Source organism: Ursus americanus, chromosome 17 (assembly GCF_024610735.1).
Source record: "Ursus americanus isolate L20-20 chromosome 17, mUrsAme1.1.p, whole genome shotgun sequence".
NCBI lineage: Eukaryota > Metazoa > Chordata > Mammalia > Carnivora > Ursidae > Ursus > Ursus americanus.
In genome coordinates, this window is record NC_142143.1 from 17,333,292 (window position 1) to 17,349,568 (window position 16,277).

General features: G+C 43.5%; 2 protein-coding genes across 6 annotated transcripts in view; both read right to left on the bottom strand.

Annotated features, from left to right (window-relative positions):
* The window catches only part of TXNRD1 (thioredoxin reductase 1), a 188,624-nt gene that overhangs the window by 127,603 nt on the left and 44,744 nt on the right, over nt 1–16,277 (bottom strand). For 3 of the 5 annotated variants that reach the window (XM_087868798.1, XM_087868794.1, XM_045780056.2), the window contains one exon: nt 12,679–12,788. In XM_087868798.1, the coding sequence (XP_087724924.1) occupies nt 12,679–12,788 (110 nt within the window). Of the gene's footprint in view, nt 1–12,678; nt 12,789–14,106; nt 14,338–16,277 lie in introns of those variants that run through there. The other 2 variants (XM_087868797.1, XM_087868796.1) reach the window with 2 other exon arrangements.
* Nucleotides 1,312–4,371, bottom strand: EID3 (EP300 interacting inhibitor of differentiation 3). The gene has a single exon (XM_045780058.2). It carries the CDS (start codon nt 3,194–3,196, stop codon nt 2,081–2,083), a length of 1,116 nt encoding a protein of 371 aa, XP_045636014.2. The 5' UTR covers nt 3,197–4,371; the 3' UTR covers nt 1,312–2,080.

Consider the following 16,277-nt stretch of genomic DNA (forward strand, 5'->3'; position numbering starts at 1 on the left):
CTCAGGTCATGATCCCAGGGTCGGGCTCCCTGCTGAGTGGGGAATCTGCTTCTCCCTCCCCCTCTGCCCCTCCTCCCTGCTGGTTCTCTCTCTCTCTCCCTCAAATAAATAAAAATCTTTTAAAAAAATTTTAAAAAGCTACTTTAGAGAAGGCCCCCAAAACTACCTTCCCCCTAAACTTGTACATGCTCTATTAATGCTTTTAGTCAAGTTTCCAATACCCTCAGTAAAGAGAAGGGCATTTAACAGAGCAATCCGCTGATGAGTAAAAAAGGGAGGCAGGATCCTGTTGCCACCAAGGAATTATTTTCCTCTAATGACAAATCTCTGGAAAACCCAAGGAACTTGGTTGGGAGAGACCGGCTAAGGTGAGCATCAGCGAGACCAAATGATACTCCCATGACCGTAAAGAGTGGTAGACATCAGGAGGGTTAGCATTCCTTCACATGAAAAAAACTGAACAACTTTCATGAGAAATTTCTATTTGGCTTAAAAACCTCAACTATTCCTAGAGAAACTTCCCCACACATACGTTAAGACTGCTCCTGTCAATCTTAATGTCATTTATTTAGTCTTTGGACTTCCCTTCCCTGTACCACACTAGAGAGTAGAGAAGTTTATGTTACTTCAATGAAAAACAGATACTTATCCATTTGCCAAATCATGCCTAATGGCAAAATCCACTACTACCAAAAATTAAGTTCCTATAGGGATCAAGAAAAGTAGCCTACAGGCGCCTGGCTGGCTACACAGTCAGTAGAGCATGTGACTCTTGATCTCTGGGTCCTGAGTTCCAGCCCCACATAGGGCACGGAGCCTATTAAAAAAAAGAAGAAGAAGAAGAAAGAAAAGCAGCTTATCTAGCTAGGCATGCTCTTCAAAATTGTTTTCTTAAAGACGCAAATTTTTGGCATAACCTCAAAATAAGGTCATAATTTATAACCTTAAAACAAATGCAAGCAACAAAAAGGAAAAAAAAAAGCTTTTACGGTTAAGTAAAGAACATTTAGGTAAGTTAATTATGTATTTCAGTATAAAGAGATCATTACCAGGCATTTAAAGCTGCAATAAGAAACATAAAATTAAACTGGGGATATTCATATAATGAAACGCCACTAATTCTGAAGGTCACTCTGTGACAGATTAGAAAGTGTTTGGAAACTAGAGGCTAGAGAAGAAATTAACCAGGTAGATAAAGACTATAACTGGCTTTGTGTTTGAAATAATCTGACAAAAATATCTTCTACCTCTGAGGATACTAACAGATAAGGTAATTCAATTTTTGCCCAGTTTAACATTCAAATGGAATCGTTTTAAAAAAAAAAAAAAATCTCATGATCCTCTGGTGCCGTAATTTCTCACAATTCCTTATACTTGACCTCCCTATTACTCTGCCTAGAATACCTTTCCTATCTTTGGCCAATCCCTACTCACCTTTCAGCATGCACTTAATTGATGCCTCACCTAGCAAAAGTAGAATATCTCTACAGTAGATAAGTTTAATCACAGGAGAAATTATTTAGAATATGGGCATCCATTCATTAATCTTACTGAGTCCTCCTTGCAATGAAGCATGACATTTAGATTTTTTTTTACGGTATAAACATTGCTTATTCACTGCCCTACGGATAAAGTCTTTCTTGACCATTTTACCCACCCCCACTCTTCCCCCAACCTTATCAGGAGCCCCATTTGTCAGGAGCCCCATTTTTCAGAAGCCCCATAAAAATTCCCTGTAACAGAGGAAGCAATGCAGTATCACAGCACCACAAAATTGATTTTTGGTAAATTATCAAATGCCTCTTATGAAATTCAGAGCTGATTTTTATTGATAAAGTCTTAAAGGGCATTCAAAAAATCTTCCCACAAACATGCCAGTGAATAATTTTTAATAACAGAAGATCATGACAATCTTAAACCACCAAAAAGCACACTGCACAGGAAAACAATTTCTGGTGTTTTTGAAAATACTTTTTCACTTTACATGAAATACAATTATGTGCTTCTGCTTGACTTTACTCTCCATTTTGAGAACTTTAGAAAAGCCACAAAATGCATCCTATACTAAGAACAAAAATCCCTAGTATGAGTTTGTGATCATAGCCTCTGAAATTTCAAAAGTTGCCACAATATTTTTCCAGTCCTGTAAACTCAAAGATATAACTCCTTGTTTCCTGCCATGAGAACTGGGATCATTTCCCTCGCCCACTTGGTTAATATTAATTGGCTCTAATATCGGCAGCCTGTCTTGATCAAGCCTTATTCTGGCAAAACCATCCCTTATAATGAAAGAAACATAAAATATATTCTCCACAGTACGAGAAAAAGAGTTTGGATCAATCACAAACTCAAAATAGGACACGGGAGTATCAGGATACTTTCGAAAGTAAGTTTGCAACAATCCCAAGATTCTTTCTACTTCTTTTTCTGTTGCTTCTTGATTATTACTCAGGTCCAGCTTCCTCAGCTTTGTAGGCATATCCCCATTTTCTTCCATTTTGTGAGCTTTTTTGTGGTGTTCAAGTCGGGGCTTTGGTGCAGAAGGTTTGGACTTGAATGAGCCAAAAATAAAGTGAAATGTTTCAGCTTGCAATATCCAGGATGTTGCTTCCTTCTGTACTGTCTCCCAGAAGGAAAGAGCTATATTATCATCACAGCCACTCAATTCACCATGTTCATCATCTTCCACCCAGTTTAGACCCACAAATATAAACAGAAAGTCACAAAACGCTACTTGATTAAAAAAGCTCATATCACAGCTTAGTTGCTTTGCTTTTTCTTTACCCAAATCAGAAGCCAAAACAAGAAACTGGGCATCGAGAGCTGCTTCTCTTGTTCGGCTCACTCCATCAAACAGGACATTGGCTTCTTCGAGAGCCTCGGTTAATGAGTCGCTGGCAGTGTTCACTATGTCATCACGGTTCTGCTGGACGTTATAGATGAGCTGTCGGTACTGCTTGCGGATTTTCCGGCATTTCTCCTCGTCATCCGCAAGCCCTAGGAGACTGGGGTCTATGTCGGCCTCCCCACAGCTGAGGTCGTCAGAGCAGGCATCAGCCCCCACCGCCACTTCCACCGTCATCGGTTCTTCCTCGACATCCGCCTGCTTCATAGAGTACGCACTAGCAGCGATGGTCCCCAATGGCACCTCTCCTTTCTCTACGCGTCCCCCCAGGGAACCTTTCTCATCAGACATTTTGGCGACCAGCACACTCAGCTGACAGTCAGCCAATGGCCTTCGCAACGCTTCCGACAACAGCGGAAATTGAAGGGGGTCTGTCGGAGCTGAGGATGTCCGCCCATGCGCACTGGCGATGGCCCGGAGGCCCCGCCCCCAGCTCACTCCGGCTCCCGGCAGCCCCGCCCCGCGGAGCACAGCCCCTGCGCCTTCGCAACCAGCTCACTGCGGCGCACAGAACGCACGCAATAATAGGCCCCTTCTGCACACTGGAATAATACCTGCTCAGGCGATAGCTATTATTTTAGCAATTACTGACAGTGTCATCTAGCTTTCAAAGAAATACCTGGTAAATCTTATGCCAAAATTGGGGGGGGGGTGTTGGGGGCTAAAGATCCTGCGCTTTAAAACATTTGCTGTCACATACTGCAGTTAGGTCAACCTATGTTTTTCGTTCTTACTATGATTAAAAGGTAGGGTCTTTGGTGTTTTGTTTTTTTGAAAACCAAATCTGGCTATGTTGTCAACTGCCCATAAAGCCAAGCATGGTGAGTTGCAGAATGTCCACCACAAACAGGCCGAATTCTCAGGGTTCATTTGCAAGGTGGCTGTTTGGAATTCATTCTGCATTATACAAATGCATATTAGGTTAATTACCTTCACCGGCTCCCAAAAGCCAGACCCCTTCCAACCAATGGAGGAGGCAGACGCCAGGCAAGGGAGTATATGAGCTAGCGCAGGGACGGAGGTGGGGGAATGTCGCGCATTACCCAAGTGACCTTTGGTTCTCCACTACCCAAGGGTGGAAGAATAAAGTGGGTACACTCTCTGCAAAAGAGCGGTTTACTTGGAAGCTTGCCAAAGACTAAAGGCCACAGACTCTGAATGGAGATAAATCTGAACCCTGAAAGGTGATTAAGGCTATGAAGATTTTAAACACAATCCGATATAAGGCTATGAAAGCGAATGCTGTATATCAAGTGACTACGTTGGAAAATTCACCCACTAGTTCACTGGGAATTCACATACAGTTGGAACAAAGGGCTTAGCTCATCAGTCTTACAAGCAGCAAAGTATATGGAACAGTGAGGAATACATTCTGTTTTTAAAGAGAACAAATGAAGTGCACTCTCAACCCAGTAGATCAAAAGCTTTTCACTTCCACACATGCCCCTTTAAGGCGGGGGGGGGGGGGGGGGGGGGTGAAACAGAGGGAACACCACACTGTACCTGTCAACTCGGGTTTCAAGGCACCAGGAAGTAAATTAGCCCTACATTCCTTCCTATGCATCTAGACTGGTTCATTTTCCTTGTCTTTAGCACAAAGTTTCTTGCAAATGCATGAACAGCACAACTTAGTATTAAATTTCTCTAAACTATTTATATTACTCTTCATCCACCACAATTTTTTTAGGATTATTTGTTTGAGAGAGACAGTGAGGGAGCAGACCCACGCTGAGCCCCAAGCAGGGTTCCATCCCACAACCTGAGCCAAAATCAAGAGTTGGAAGCCCAAGTGACTGAGGCACCCAGGCACCCCCCCCCACCATAATTTTCTTAAGTAGAGATATAATTCAGGGGGGGGGAAATGTGCATTTTCCAAAAACACTATGGTTATTCATGCATATATATTATCCTGCTGTATTAGACTGAACTTCTCTAAAGCAAGAATCTGGTGTTAAATCTTCCAAGCAGAGCTGTTTTCACAAGGATACGTTTGAGTATGCACATTGGAATGTATAAATGAATACAGATGAGAAACTTTGTTCCAGCACCTACTCTAAGTTATTTGGCACAAATGATTAATTTCACAGATTAGTGGGGAAAAAACAGATCCAACACTGAAAATAAAAGTTCACTGCTTTTCAGAAAGTCAACCGTAACTCTTCTCTGAATAAAGAAAAAGCAAGAGAAAAACAAAGGAGGGTCCCCGTATCACCAAAGGACCATTTTTTCCTCCCAAGTCTAGCCAATTACAAACTATTTAAATCTGTTTTAAATCTTAGACGAAAACACCCAGTTAATTCCAAGTTCCAAAACCAAAAATGTTTGCTTTTATAGGTAACCATGTTCTTGGGAGCTTCGGATATGCTTTTCAAATTCAATAAAAGCAATTTATGAAAGAACTCCAAAAGATAAGCCAACCTTCCCACCCTAAGGTGCCTATTTTCTCCTGTCTCAGAGGAGGGAAAACAGGCAGACACCAATTTGCTCTATACAGAGCCTTTCATCTAAGAATTTCAAAATGGTTTAGAAAAATAAATTAATTCTCCCAACCTACTTATAAAGTATTACTAACACCATTCACAGGGATTTCTCAGGAGATAACAACCCACACAACTTGCTCAGAGCAAGAGAACACATCAAGGCAAGCATCATATTATTAAGTACTGATTTCCAGTGCTGAATTCATTCATTCTATGCTAGCCAGATCCCTGCCCCTAAGAACCTTGGTAACATGTAACTTATATCATCCTCAGAAAGTCATACTTGCGTTATATTTTGCCTTTTTAACTCTACCTTTAGAGCACAGGTTTAAATGTTGCCACAAACTAAAAATCTGAAGTCTAATGATTTTCCTTAATCAATTAAAAAATGGGATTTCTACACTTGTGAATACTGAAATCACTAAAGAGCGATTTTCTATCCTGAAGTCCAACTACTCATAATTATATAAATGCAGCTTAAAAAGAAGGAACAGCAGGGGCACCGGGGTGGCTCAGTTGTTGGGCGTCTGCCTTGGGCTCGGGTCATGATCCCAGCCGATTCCGGGATCAAGCCCCGCATTGGGCTCCCTGCTCAGAGGGAAGCCTGCTTCTTCCTCTCCCACTCCCCCTGCTTGTGTTCCCTCTCTTGCTGCCTCTCTCTGCCAAATAAATAAATAAAATCTTAAAAAAAAAAAAAAAAAAAGAAGGAACAGCAATAAATTTCAGTTACGCCGGTCAACTTCTCTATGGATTGTAACAGAAAGCAAAAATGCGCTAGTACTTCAAAGACATCACTACAGTCCACCATCCTCACTCAGTAAGGCTAGTTCAGGCAACAATGACATACAGGTTGGCCTCCAAGATAATTCAGTTCTCCTCCCCCTTTTCCTCCTTAGGCATTGCTGCCAAGAGCTCAACTTGGCCCTATATTTCCTTTCTTCTTTTCCTCAGTTTTTTCTATTTTATTTTCCAGTCCCTTTGCTCCAACTTCAGACTCATTCATGCCCAGCTCTTAGGCTCTCTCCCACAACTCCTAGTGTTCAACACAAACATGAAGAGATGGATGTTACAGGTTGAAGGCCTCTCTGTGGCCAATTAAAAAAGGAACTCACACAGGGTCCGTGGGATTTTTACTGCAGGATTAATCTATAAAACATGGGCACAGAAGAGACCTCTGAGCCAAAGCCAAGGGCCAATCAGGTTTGAGTCCCACACTCTAGCAGATACGCTTATCCTGCTATTAGCTACCTCCCTGAACTTTTCTGTTCCTTCTTTCACAGCAATTTTCTCTCCCCTCATCCTGCCACAGTATCTTTAATACTTAGCTGAGAAGAGTCTTACTGATAAAAGTGCTAGTTTGGTTTGTCAGAGTAGCAAGATGTTAGGTATATTTTCTCTTTCATCTTAATTTCCTTTAAGGTTATGATTGTGTGTATACTTTTTGCTTTGGTTGGTGTTTCAGTATTTAAGGTAAACTTTGCTATGATCAAGGCAGATACATATTGTTTTAAATAACCATGGACAGCAGGAGGAGGCAAACCTGGGTTCCAATCTTGACCTATTATTAGTTATTAGGGTTCTCTTAGGTAGGTCGCTTAACTGCTCAGCCTCTGGTTTCCTTGTCTGAAATGGGGGAATACTACTACTTACACACCATGAAGCTACTGTAAGTATTGAACGAGAATTACGGACAGATCTGATAATATTTTCAATTACTGAGTACTTAGTAAGTCTAAATCATCCCAAAGATAGCAAACATTAATTAATAAACATTAGAAACTAAATAGAAAAAAAGTATACAAACCAGTAGCCTCACTCCTGCACATTGTTTTAGGACAGAAAAATATCTTAAAGGTTAAATCCATAAGGAGAAATACAGGAACATACCCCAGTATAACTAATAACAGTGAAAAGAAATTTGCCATATAATGCAACTTAAAAGCCTACTAAGGTTTCAACTAAAGGAAGTGTATATAGGCCTTTGAAGAGGTAAAACTATGTTAAATAATCTGAAGCAGGGTCTATTAAGAGTCTGAGGTTATTCTCCTGAATGGTTCCTTGGATTTCAGCAGATTCCTTAAAAAACAACAAAAACACAGTATCCCAAAGAGGCTTCGAATAACTGTTCTATTCAAATAACATGGCTTTATTGTTAGTGAAGTAAAAGATAAAATGACAGTCAAGTCCCACAAAATAATGTGGACCCAAGCATTTAAATCCTTTAGATTACATAAAGCCTCCACCCTTGCTTTGTGGTCCAAGTCATACACTTCACTGACACCAGAAAACCCGCTGCTGGCTGACTTACCAAGCCTCAAGAACTAACATAAACAAGGGTGTGAGTTGAAAATAGAACCTTTCAAGTTACGAGAGCAATTAGCAACTCTTTTAGGACACACCTCAGAAGTCAGCAAGACCAGGAGCATCATTTCAACAGACTACAGGGAGGAAGGTACTGGCTATGTGGTTTTTTAGGTGGCAGCCTTGCAGGAACTCACACTGGAGGCCTGGACTCAAAGCAAAACTAGTGTTGTATTAGTTCCCACTGATTTTCTTCAGAGTCTGAGTTTCCTCCTTTGTAAAATGAGTCTACTGGATGTCTTCTCTGCCACACAGAGTGGTTGTCACTCTTTATAAATACACAAATATTTTTTGACAAATACATCTTAAATTTACACACACGCCCTGTAGATGTGTTACAGAGAGCAAAGACAGTACCTAGCCCAAAGCTGAGAACACAGGCACTCAATAAATAGTAGCCAAATAATTGCACTGTGACTTCCTTCTCAACTGACCTGGACACCCCTGCATAAGACAATGAAGGTGGACAAAGCTGCTGTCATACACCTCTTTAAAATTCGGAACTGTTCATAGGCTGCCTAGAATCTCTTCAGAATATCTTGGGGGTTTTTCTCAGATAGACAGTCCACTTTCACAGAATTAGACAACTTGTAGCTAAATACCTCACTTGAAGTGAGTGTCCTCTGGCCCTACCATCATCCATTCATCCAACAAATCCTTACTGAATGCAAACTAGATGTTAAAACACACACACAAACACACACGCACATGATACAAAAATAAATTTTTGTCCTAAAGGAACACACAATTTACTAGGCACAGAGGAATGCAATCCCTCTCAGCAAGCATTTCATGGATGAATGCCATTTGTCAGAGCTATGCTAGAAATACCAAGATTTGCATGGGCTCAGGCCTGAATCATGAGCACACAATCACACTGGGGAGAGAGATCAGGGATGTATCCCAATGGTTAAGTAACACAAAGTCAAGTGCTGGCAAGTACGAGTACAACACCGTGAACTTCAGAGACAGGCCTGGATTCCATTCCTGGTTCTGCCATTTAACTAGCTGTGTAATCTAGGCATGTTCCTTACATTCCCAAGGCCTCCATTTTCTCATCTATAAAACTAGGTAATACCCCCTTTTGCACAGGACTGCTGTGCAAAATTTAATTACAACATTTAGAGTCTAATGTATACTAGACATTCAATAAATAGTTATATCATTAATAGGCATGCTTGTTTAAATATTTGCTGAACTCTAATATAGACATGGGATCCTAGGCACAAAGAATAAGACTAACTCTCCACTTTTGATATGTAAGCCAAAAAATTATAATTGGCAGGATTCCTCCTTTTCCAGAGATAAGAATTCGCCGGAAAGAATGGCAAATCTGGCCTTGTACTCTAACACCGGTAGGCAGTTGGAAAAGTCGGTTTGAGTAGGAAGATAAATCAGAAACTGGAATAAAGAACTGAACAAAGGAGGGAAATTTTAGGGACTCTGGCTGCAACGACAGTCCCACTGCCAGTAGGTAAGGGAGCAGAGCAAGAGATAACCAGAAAAGCAGGTGGGCGCCAGGCCCTCGAGAAAACAGAATACCTAGCTAAGGAGTGTGCACTGTACCCTGCATGCAGATCCGAGGGCAGGGAAGGAGCAACCAGAAGATGCCTCCAACAGCAGATGGACTGGAAGGGGAGGGAGATCAAAAGAGAGAGAGACTGCTGAAGCAGTTTAGGCAAGAGGAAATGAGAACGTGGAACTGCCTGGGCAAAAGTTAATAGAGGCAGTGGGCATGTATATGGGAAACAGGCCCTGGCAAGTGAATGGACAGGAGAGGCCAGAGACAATCTGAAGCCAGGACCAGCAGAATAGTGACACTAGTGTGAAAGAACAGATGAAGAGCAAAAAGGAGGTTTGTGTTGTCACTTAGCTCAAGTGGGAGGAAGAGGCATGGGGTCTCAACACAGATTCACAACTACTAAAAATTTCACTACGTACATCAGCCCCAGAGAAATTTACTTGCAGTCCTAACAATCCAGGCCTCTTAAATCTCATTAGTCCTTACCCCTTACCTTCTTAGGTCAGCCAGAGTCTGTTCACTTCCCTCATCTTCAAAGCAGTCCTTCCATTCTCCTCAGGCCTCAATCTTCTCTCGGCCAAAGCAGGTACACCCTTAATCTCCCCAGAAGGATTATGTCAGGGGGAAGAATCACAAGAAATAAAGTTTTCTGCCCATTTTGGTAGAGTATTAAAAAAGGAAGGGGATGGCTGGAGAGTTATTAAATTACCACTCATTTCCTGATGTCTATTTAGTTAAGGGTCTGGTTTCTGGTAACTTTAGAAGCCAGGCTTGAAAGGAGGAGACCTGCCTTTGTTTTAGTGTCTACCCACATAGTCACGGACCATGGGGCCCAAGCCTCAGAGCCAACAGGATCACACCTGAGCTCCACCCACAACTGTCTCCATAATTCACCTGGATGCCAGTCAGGCACTGTTTTATGCCTGGCATCTCTCCTATTATTGCCTTGAAGAAATTAAGTCCCCTGTTGCTGGTTTTAGTCTTATCTCCCAAGACTATTATCTCAAACTATTAGTCTTAATTATGTCCTGCACTAAGTATGCCAATAAATACTTTTTCATTCATTTCCCTTTTTCTCTCAATTTTCCCAATTCTAATTATTTAGCAACCAATCTTGACCAAACTACCTTATACATTAAAGTAAGTCTCAAATGTGATATTTATCCCAAGAATTATCTGAGAGAACTTGCTTAAAATAAATTAAAAGGCAGATCCTAGCCCCTTCCAGAGGGTTTACTTTAGACCTCAGGTAAAGCCCAGGCGTGTACGTTTAACAAGCACTCCAGGGGATTCTGTGCAGGTGGCCCACACACTAGTTTTTGAAATACACTTCCTTAAAGCAAGGTAGGTTTTGCTGCTGCTGCTACTGTGTTTATTAAGGAGAACGGGGGACAAAGGAAGAAACAAGAGGAGAAAGGAAAAGCAGGCATTTTAAAAGCGCTCCCTCTCCCCTATTTACGTTGCAATTAAAGTATAAAATCTTAACCTTTTTTTTAAGGTGTGGACTTTAGGATTTTAACACTAATCCTATAAACCCTCAATTCTCCACTAAATAAATGCCTTTCTCCACTCAAACCCAAGGTTCCCTAAAGATTCAGAACCCACTATTTAGCCCCAAATGTGGGCAACAGCTGGAAATTCACAAACATTTCCAATCAGTAGTCCTTACTACCTTGTGTCTCTTCTTCCATTTCTTGCTACTCATTAGAAACCAAAAATATATGATACAAAGTAGAGTGGTAAGCTTACTTAAAAGAGATGTGTGAAATTATTTTTTTAATTTTAATTATGACTTGATGGTATACTTTTCAATCTTGGCACTTCATCTCATTAAATGTTTGAAATTAACTACAATCGTATGGATTGAAAACATCAGATTATACCAATAAAGTGGATTCAAAGCTTATAAAAACAGTGATTCTTTTTACTCCCACTGATGCTAAAACCAGAACCATTTGTAGAATTTATATAAAGGTCAAATGCCCATATAACTTTTTAAGTGCAAATGTATGACACAGGTGGAGAAAACAGAACAATCAGACAGAAAGTAATATGAACAGACCTTTGTCTCATCTTACTTGCAAACTAAGGTCTGACTAATACACTACACTTTAAATCAAGCTAAAAGCCTTTTTATCCTTTATTTCCCATTATGTTGCTATTTGTTTTGAAGTCTATCTGCATTTCCTATTCCATTACCCATTCTTCAAAAATGGTAAGTAAGGGGCACCTGGGTGGCACAGGGTTTAAGCGTCTGCCTTCGGCTCAGGGCATGATCCTGGCGTTATGGGATCGAGCCCCACATCAGGCTCCTCCGCTAGGAGCCTGCTTCTTCCTCTCCCATTCCCCCTGCTTGTGTTCCCTCTCTCGCTGGCTGTCTGTATCTCTGTCAAATAAATAAATAAAATCTTTAAAAAAATGGTAAATAAGATTCTTTTAGAAGAATATAAAATTTTAGAAGAAATAAAAATGCAAATAAATTGTTAATATTCTTCCTCAATGCACACATATCTAAGTAGATTTTTACATTTAAGGGAGGCTTCAGGTTTACTTCTAAGAAGGCAATATTCATGTATGAGTTCCATTTCTTAAAAACTGCATGGATACAAACAGACAAGGACAAAAAGATAATCACAAATTTAAGGCAAATTTATCAATGGGATGAGATTATAAGGCTTTCTAACCTGGTAACCAACCACACCTGGTATAGAACATCGTCCAAGCTGGGTATCCTCCTAAACATACCCCACCTCCAAGCATTTTGCCAGCGCCATAGCCAGACCCATCCACCCGACCCCACCGTACTTGGTCCTAAGGGAGGTGCTTGCAACCAGCCGAAGGAAAGACTTCTTTCTCTCCTTTTCCTCCACCCAATTGTTAACTCTGGGCTAGAAAAGAGATACCTGAAGGGAAATGAGCTCACTCCAGAAGCTTGCAGGTTGCTCTCCCCAGAGCCTGGGGCTTCTGGGTTTCCCTCCCAGAGAATTAAAGAGAAATCAGGGATGAACGAAGATAGGCATTTCCTGACGCCCTTTTCTCAGTACTTCTCCAAACGCCTCACTTTCAGCAGTTTACACTGCTGCTGGGTATTTTTAAGTTATCTAGATTGATTAGGAGGAGCAAAGGAAGGCAAAGTAGAAGGAAACAAATTTTCCGAACACGTGTTTTAAAAGATGAAAAGTTACATATTCCCTTCCAAGCCTCCCCAGCTCTGCATCTACCCGCCGACTCATCAACTCCCATCGACACGTGAGCGGCCCGTGTGCTTCTTTGTCGTTTTTAAGAACATGCTCCGTGTGGAGGTTCGTTCACATCCACCCTGACCTTGAAGGGAGGGCCGCGAGCACGGCGGGCTCGGCCAGCTCATTCCCAGGGCAGGCGGGTAAAGAACGTTAATGTCCCCCACCTACCTTTAGGGTCGGACCGTGGCCGCCTATCTTCCGCCGCTTCACGAACACCACGGGCACTTCGGTTTCCGAGGTCAGCTCCGAGAGCGCTCTCTCCAGACCCCTGGCGTCCTCTGCGGCACAAAAGCAGAGAGGGGCGCGGGTCAGCCCCGCCGGCCGGGCCGCGGCGGGAAGTGCGCAGCAGGGGCGGGGCTTCCGCGTCCCCCACCGCGCCGCCCGAGGACGCCCGCACGCCGCCCCCCGCCGCACGCCGCCCCCCGCCCCCGCCCAGCTCCCCGCACACCTGCGCGCGCTGGCCGCCGCGCCTCGGGCCGGCGCCCGGCGCCCGGCGCCCGGGGGCCGGCCGCGCTCAAATACTGGCCGCCTCGCCCCAGCAGGCGTTCCGAATCCTGGTCAATCCCCAGTGCACTCCGGCCTCGCACAAGAGGCTTAGGACAAGCCTCTCCGCTTCTATAAAACGCCTCCCGATGTAATCTGCCTTTGAACTCTGCATCTATACAGAATGCCAAAAGCCAACTTCCCAGTTTTCTTTGAAATCTGAAACCACGAGGCAAAATTAGGAACACTCTGCCCTCTTAGGGAGCTTTCATTTCAGAACCTTGAAGCCATACAGCAACACCCTGCTTGACAGGCCGGGAGCTAATGGCCCAATTTTACAAACGGGTGAACTCAGGTAAGAAGTGAGTCACTGATGGGATTAAAAATAGACTCCAGTTACTCTAACATCATCAGGCCCATTCATGAGACAGAAATCACACCAACACTCAGAAGTGCGGCTGACTGACAATAATGGCAGCTAGCACTTCTTCGGGGCTTTGCACATAGCCACACTTCATCTCCACAACTGCTCTTTTGAAGGAGGTCCCAGCGGGTCCATTTCACCCGAGGGCAAGCGGCTAGAAAGTCCAGGGGGTGCCGTGCACCCTCTTCACCGCCACCCAGCACTGCCCAGCACTGATACAGCGAGACACGCGCTGGGTCCCCCTCGCAGCTGTCCCGGTTCGGAACCTGGAGCAAGTCACGTGATTCGGAGCCTCGGTTTCCCCAGGGAGATACAGACGATTTGCCAGCCCAGGATTTCCGGGGATTAAAGGATGCGAAAATTTAAGAGACCTCTTTCAATCGTGATACTCCCTTAGTGCTGTCGAGGATCTGTCAGTCTACTCGTCACATTATCATCTACGTTCCGATACTTGTGCAGCAAGGAACGATACAAACACTCATTTTTCCACATTTCTGCACACGGTCTCTAGACCTAGCGGAAGGAAGCCACCAGCCGACCGGGGCCGGCCGGTCTCACCCACCCCAGGCTAAGCTTTCACCGACCCACGCGCAACAGTGAACGCGGCCAAGAAGCTCGCCGCCTTAGAAAAGCTTCACCCCTACTCAGACACCTCAAACCATCCACTCTTTCCGCGATCCAAAGCGCACCCGGCAGGAGGCTGCCGCCGTCTCCGGCCTCACAGCCCAGAGGCTCGGAGCTCTGCCCGGTTTCCGCGAACCCACCGCTGTTGTGACCCCGAGCGCCGGGGCACCAGGCTCTTCTGGCCGGCGGCCCCCAGCCTTCCGCTCCGAGGCGCTGCGGACTGCTGCAAAGCGAGGGGAAAGGGTGGCGGGCTCCCCGCGGCCACCAGAAGCCACGCCCTGCTCGGAGCGGGCGGGCCGGTCGCCAGAGTCAGAATGACAAAGCAGAAATCCACTCCCGTGCAGCCCTGCCGACTACGCCGACGGGCTTAGCAAAGTGGGACCTCCTAATTGGGTGACACCACATCCTCTTCCTGCTCGTAGCGCCCCCAACCCGAGAAAAGAGCAAAAGCAATGTGAGGAATGTTTGGAACCTGAACCCAAAGAAGAGTGTTTTAACCCAACAAAACTGGGCTATGCCCTAAGGCAGTGACTCCGGAACTCTGCTGCCCATTGTAATCACGAGAGGCCCTTTAAAAATACTGACGCCTCGTTCCCACTCCCAGACATTCTGAGGTAATGGGTATTGGGTGCGACCTGGGCATCTGAGGTTTGGTTGTTTTTTTTTTTTTTTTTTTTTTTAACTCCCTGGGTGAGTCTAGTGAACAGCAAAGTTTGGGACCCATTGCCCTAAGGTTATGGATTAGTCAGTCTGGTAATTCCCTAAAGGAAATTATCAGGCTTTTAAAAGAAACATCTAACTCATGCCAGGTAATCCTGAAAAGTGACAAATTCTCACCAACACATAGCTTCCCCTTATATCCTTCTTCCTTAACCCACTCAGGTTTTGGTTTGTTGTGTTTGTTTTAGGGAAAACAGTGTATTTGACTCCAGCCTTGCCAAACCACCTGCAGCTGCCCAAGTGAGCCATGCTCTCTCATACTTCCTGCTCTTACTCATATTCTTACTCAGCACCTTGCATCAGTAGGTAGCTACGAATATTTGCTGAATGAATGAATGAATGAATGAATGAATGAATGAATGATGTCTCCCCCACTTCTTTAGATACTGGCGGACTGAAGCACCCTGGGGTGAAGGATTGTTGGTTTCTTAAGGCTGTGAACAGCCACGCCTTCTCTGAAGTGGCAGGCAACCACAATTTGCTCCTGCGGGTCCACTCCAAAGCATAAGTATATAGCCCCTCAGCTTCTGAATACACATACACTTGTGCAAACACACACACACACACACACACACACACACAGCATACATAAATGGGCACTTTCCCCGCAGGTTTGTTGTAGGCCTAAGCGCACACCTCACCTCTTCTGGGGTCCTTCGAACAGAGTTTGGGTCTAGCACAGGTGTTCAGTAAACAATGTGATTTAAGGAACAAAGGATGAATAATGAGAAGGCAAGAAAGCCAGGACTCCAAGGTAGAAAACAATATTTCCTCCTGGCTGCTGGGCCCAGCTCTGTTAACCGTTTTATATGCCTTAGCTCATTTAATTTACACAATAATGACCTATGAATCAGGGTCATAAACTCTTCATTCCTAAAATATATAGAAACTACAGCTTCCATCAAAGGTATGTCTCAAGATAGAGAGGGACTGTAAAATCATTTAACTTGAAATAATGTGCTGAAAGCAAGTGATAAGGATTGATTTCTATGAGCCTCATATGATAGGTCAGAGTTGCCATAGTTCATATCTTCTAACAAAATATCAGAAAAGGTATTTTAACTTCACACTGTTCTTAAGCGAGCAACTTATAGCACCAATATCTAGAGTAGCTCCATGTAGTTTTTTGTTTAAGTTAAAAAAAATCAACATTTTTTGAAACCTTCACTTTTCTTCCAAACCTTTCTTGAAGCAGTTGAGGACCAGATGCTTGTCACAAAATACAGAGAACTCCTTAGTCATACTTAGTTTCTGGGTAGTGGAAGAAGTGCTTCGTCTCCCACCATTTCTCATCATGCAGCATTTGTTTTAGACATAACTCTAACATCTCTTAACTAAACTCAAGTTATTCCGGCTGCCTAAAATAAGCTTCTCTTCCTAAGGCCTACTCCTTCAAAGCTCATCTGAAATTTCATGTCCTCTAGGAGGCCTTCCCTGATTCCCACCCAATGTTGATAGCTCCTTCCCTATTCTGGGATCCCAAATACCTAAAAATAATTATAAATCATGTAAATTC

What these genes read in the sequence shown, in the direction of transcription:
- EID3 (XM_045780058.2), bottom strand. Translation starts at nt 3,196, where the DNA reads ATGTCTGATGAGAAAGGTTCCCTGGGGGGACGCGTAGAGAAAGGAGAG.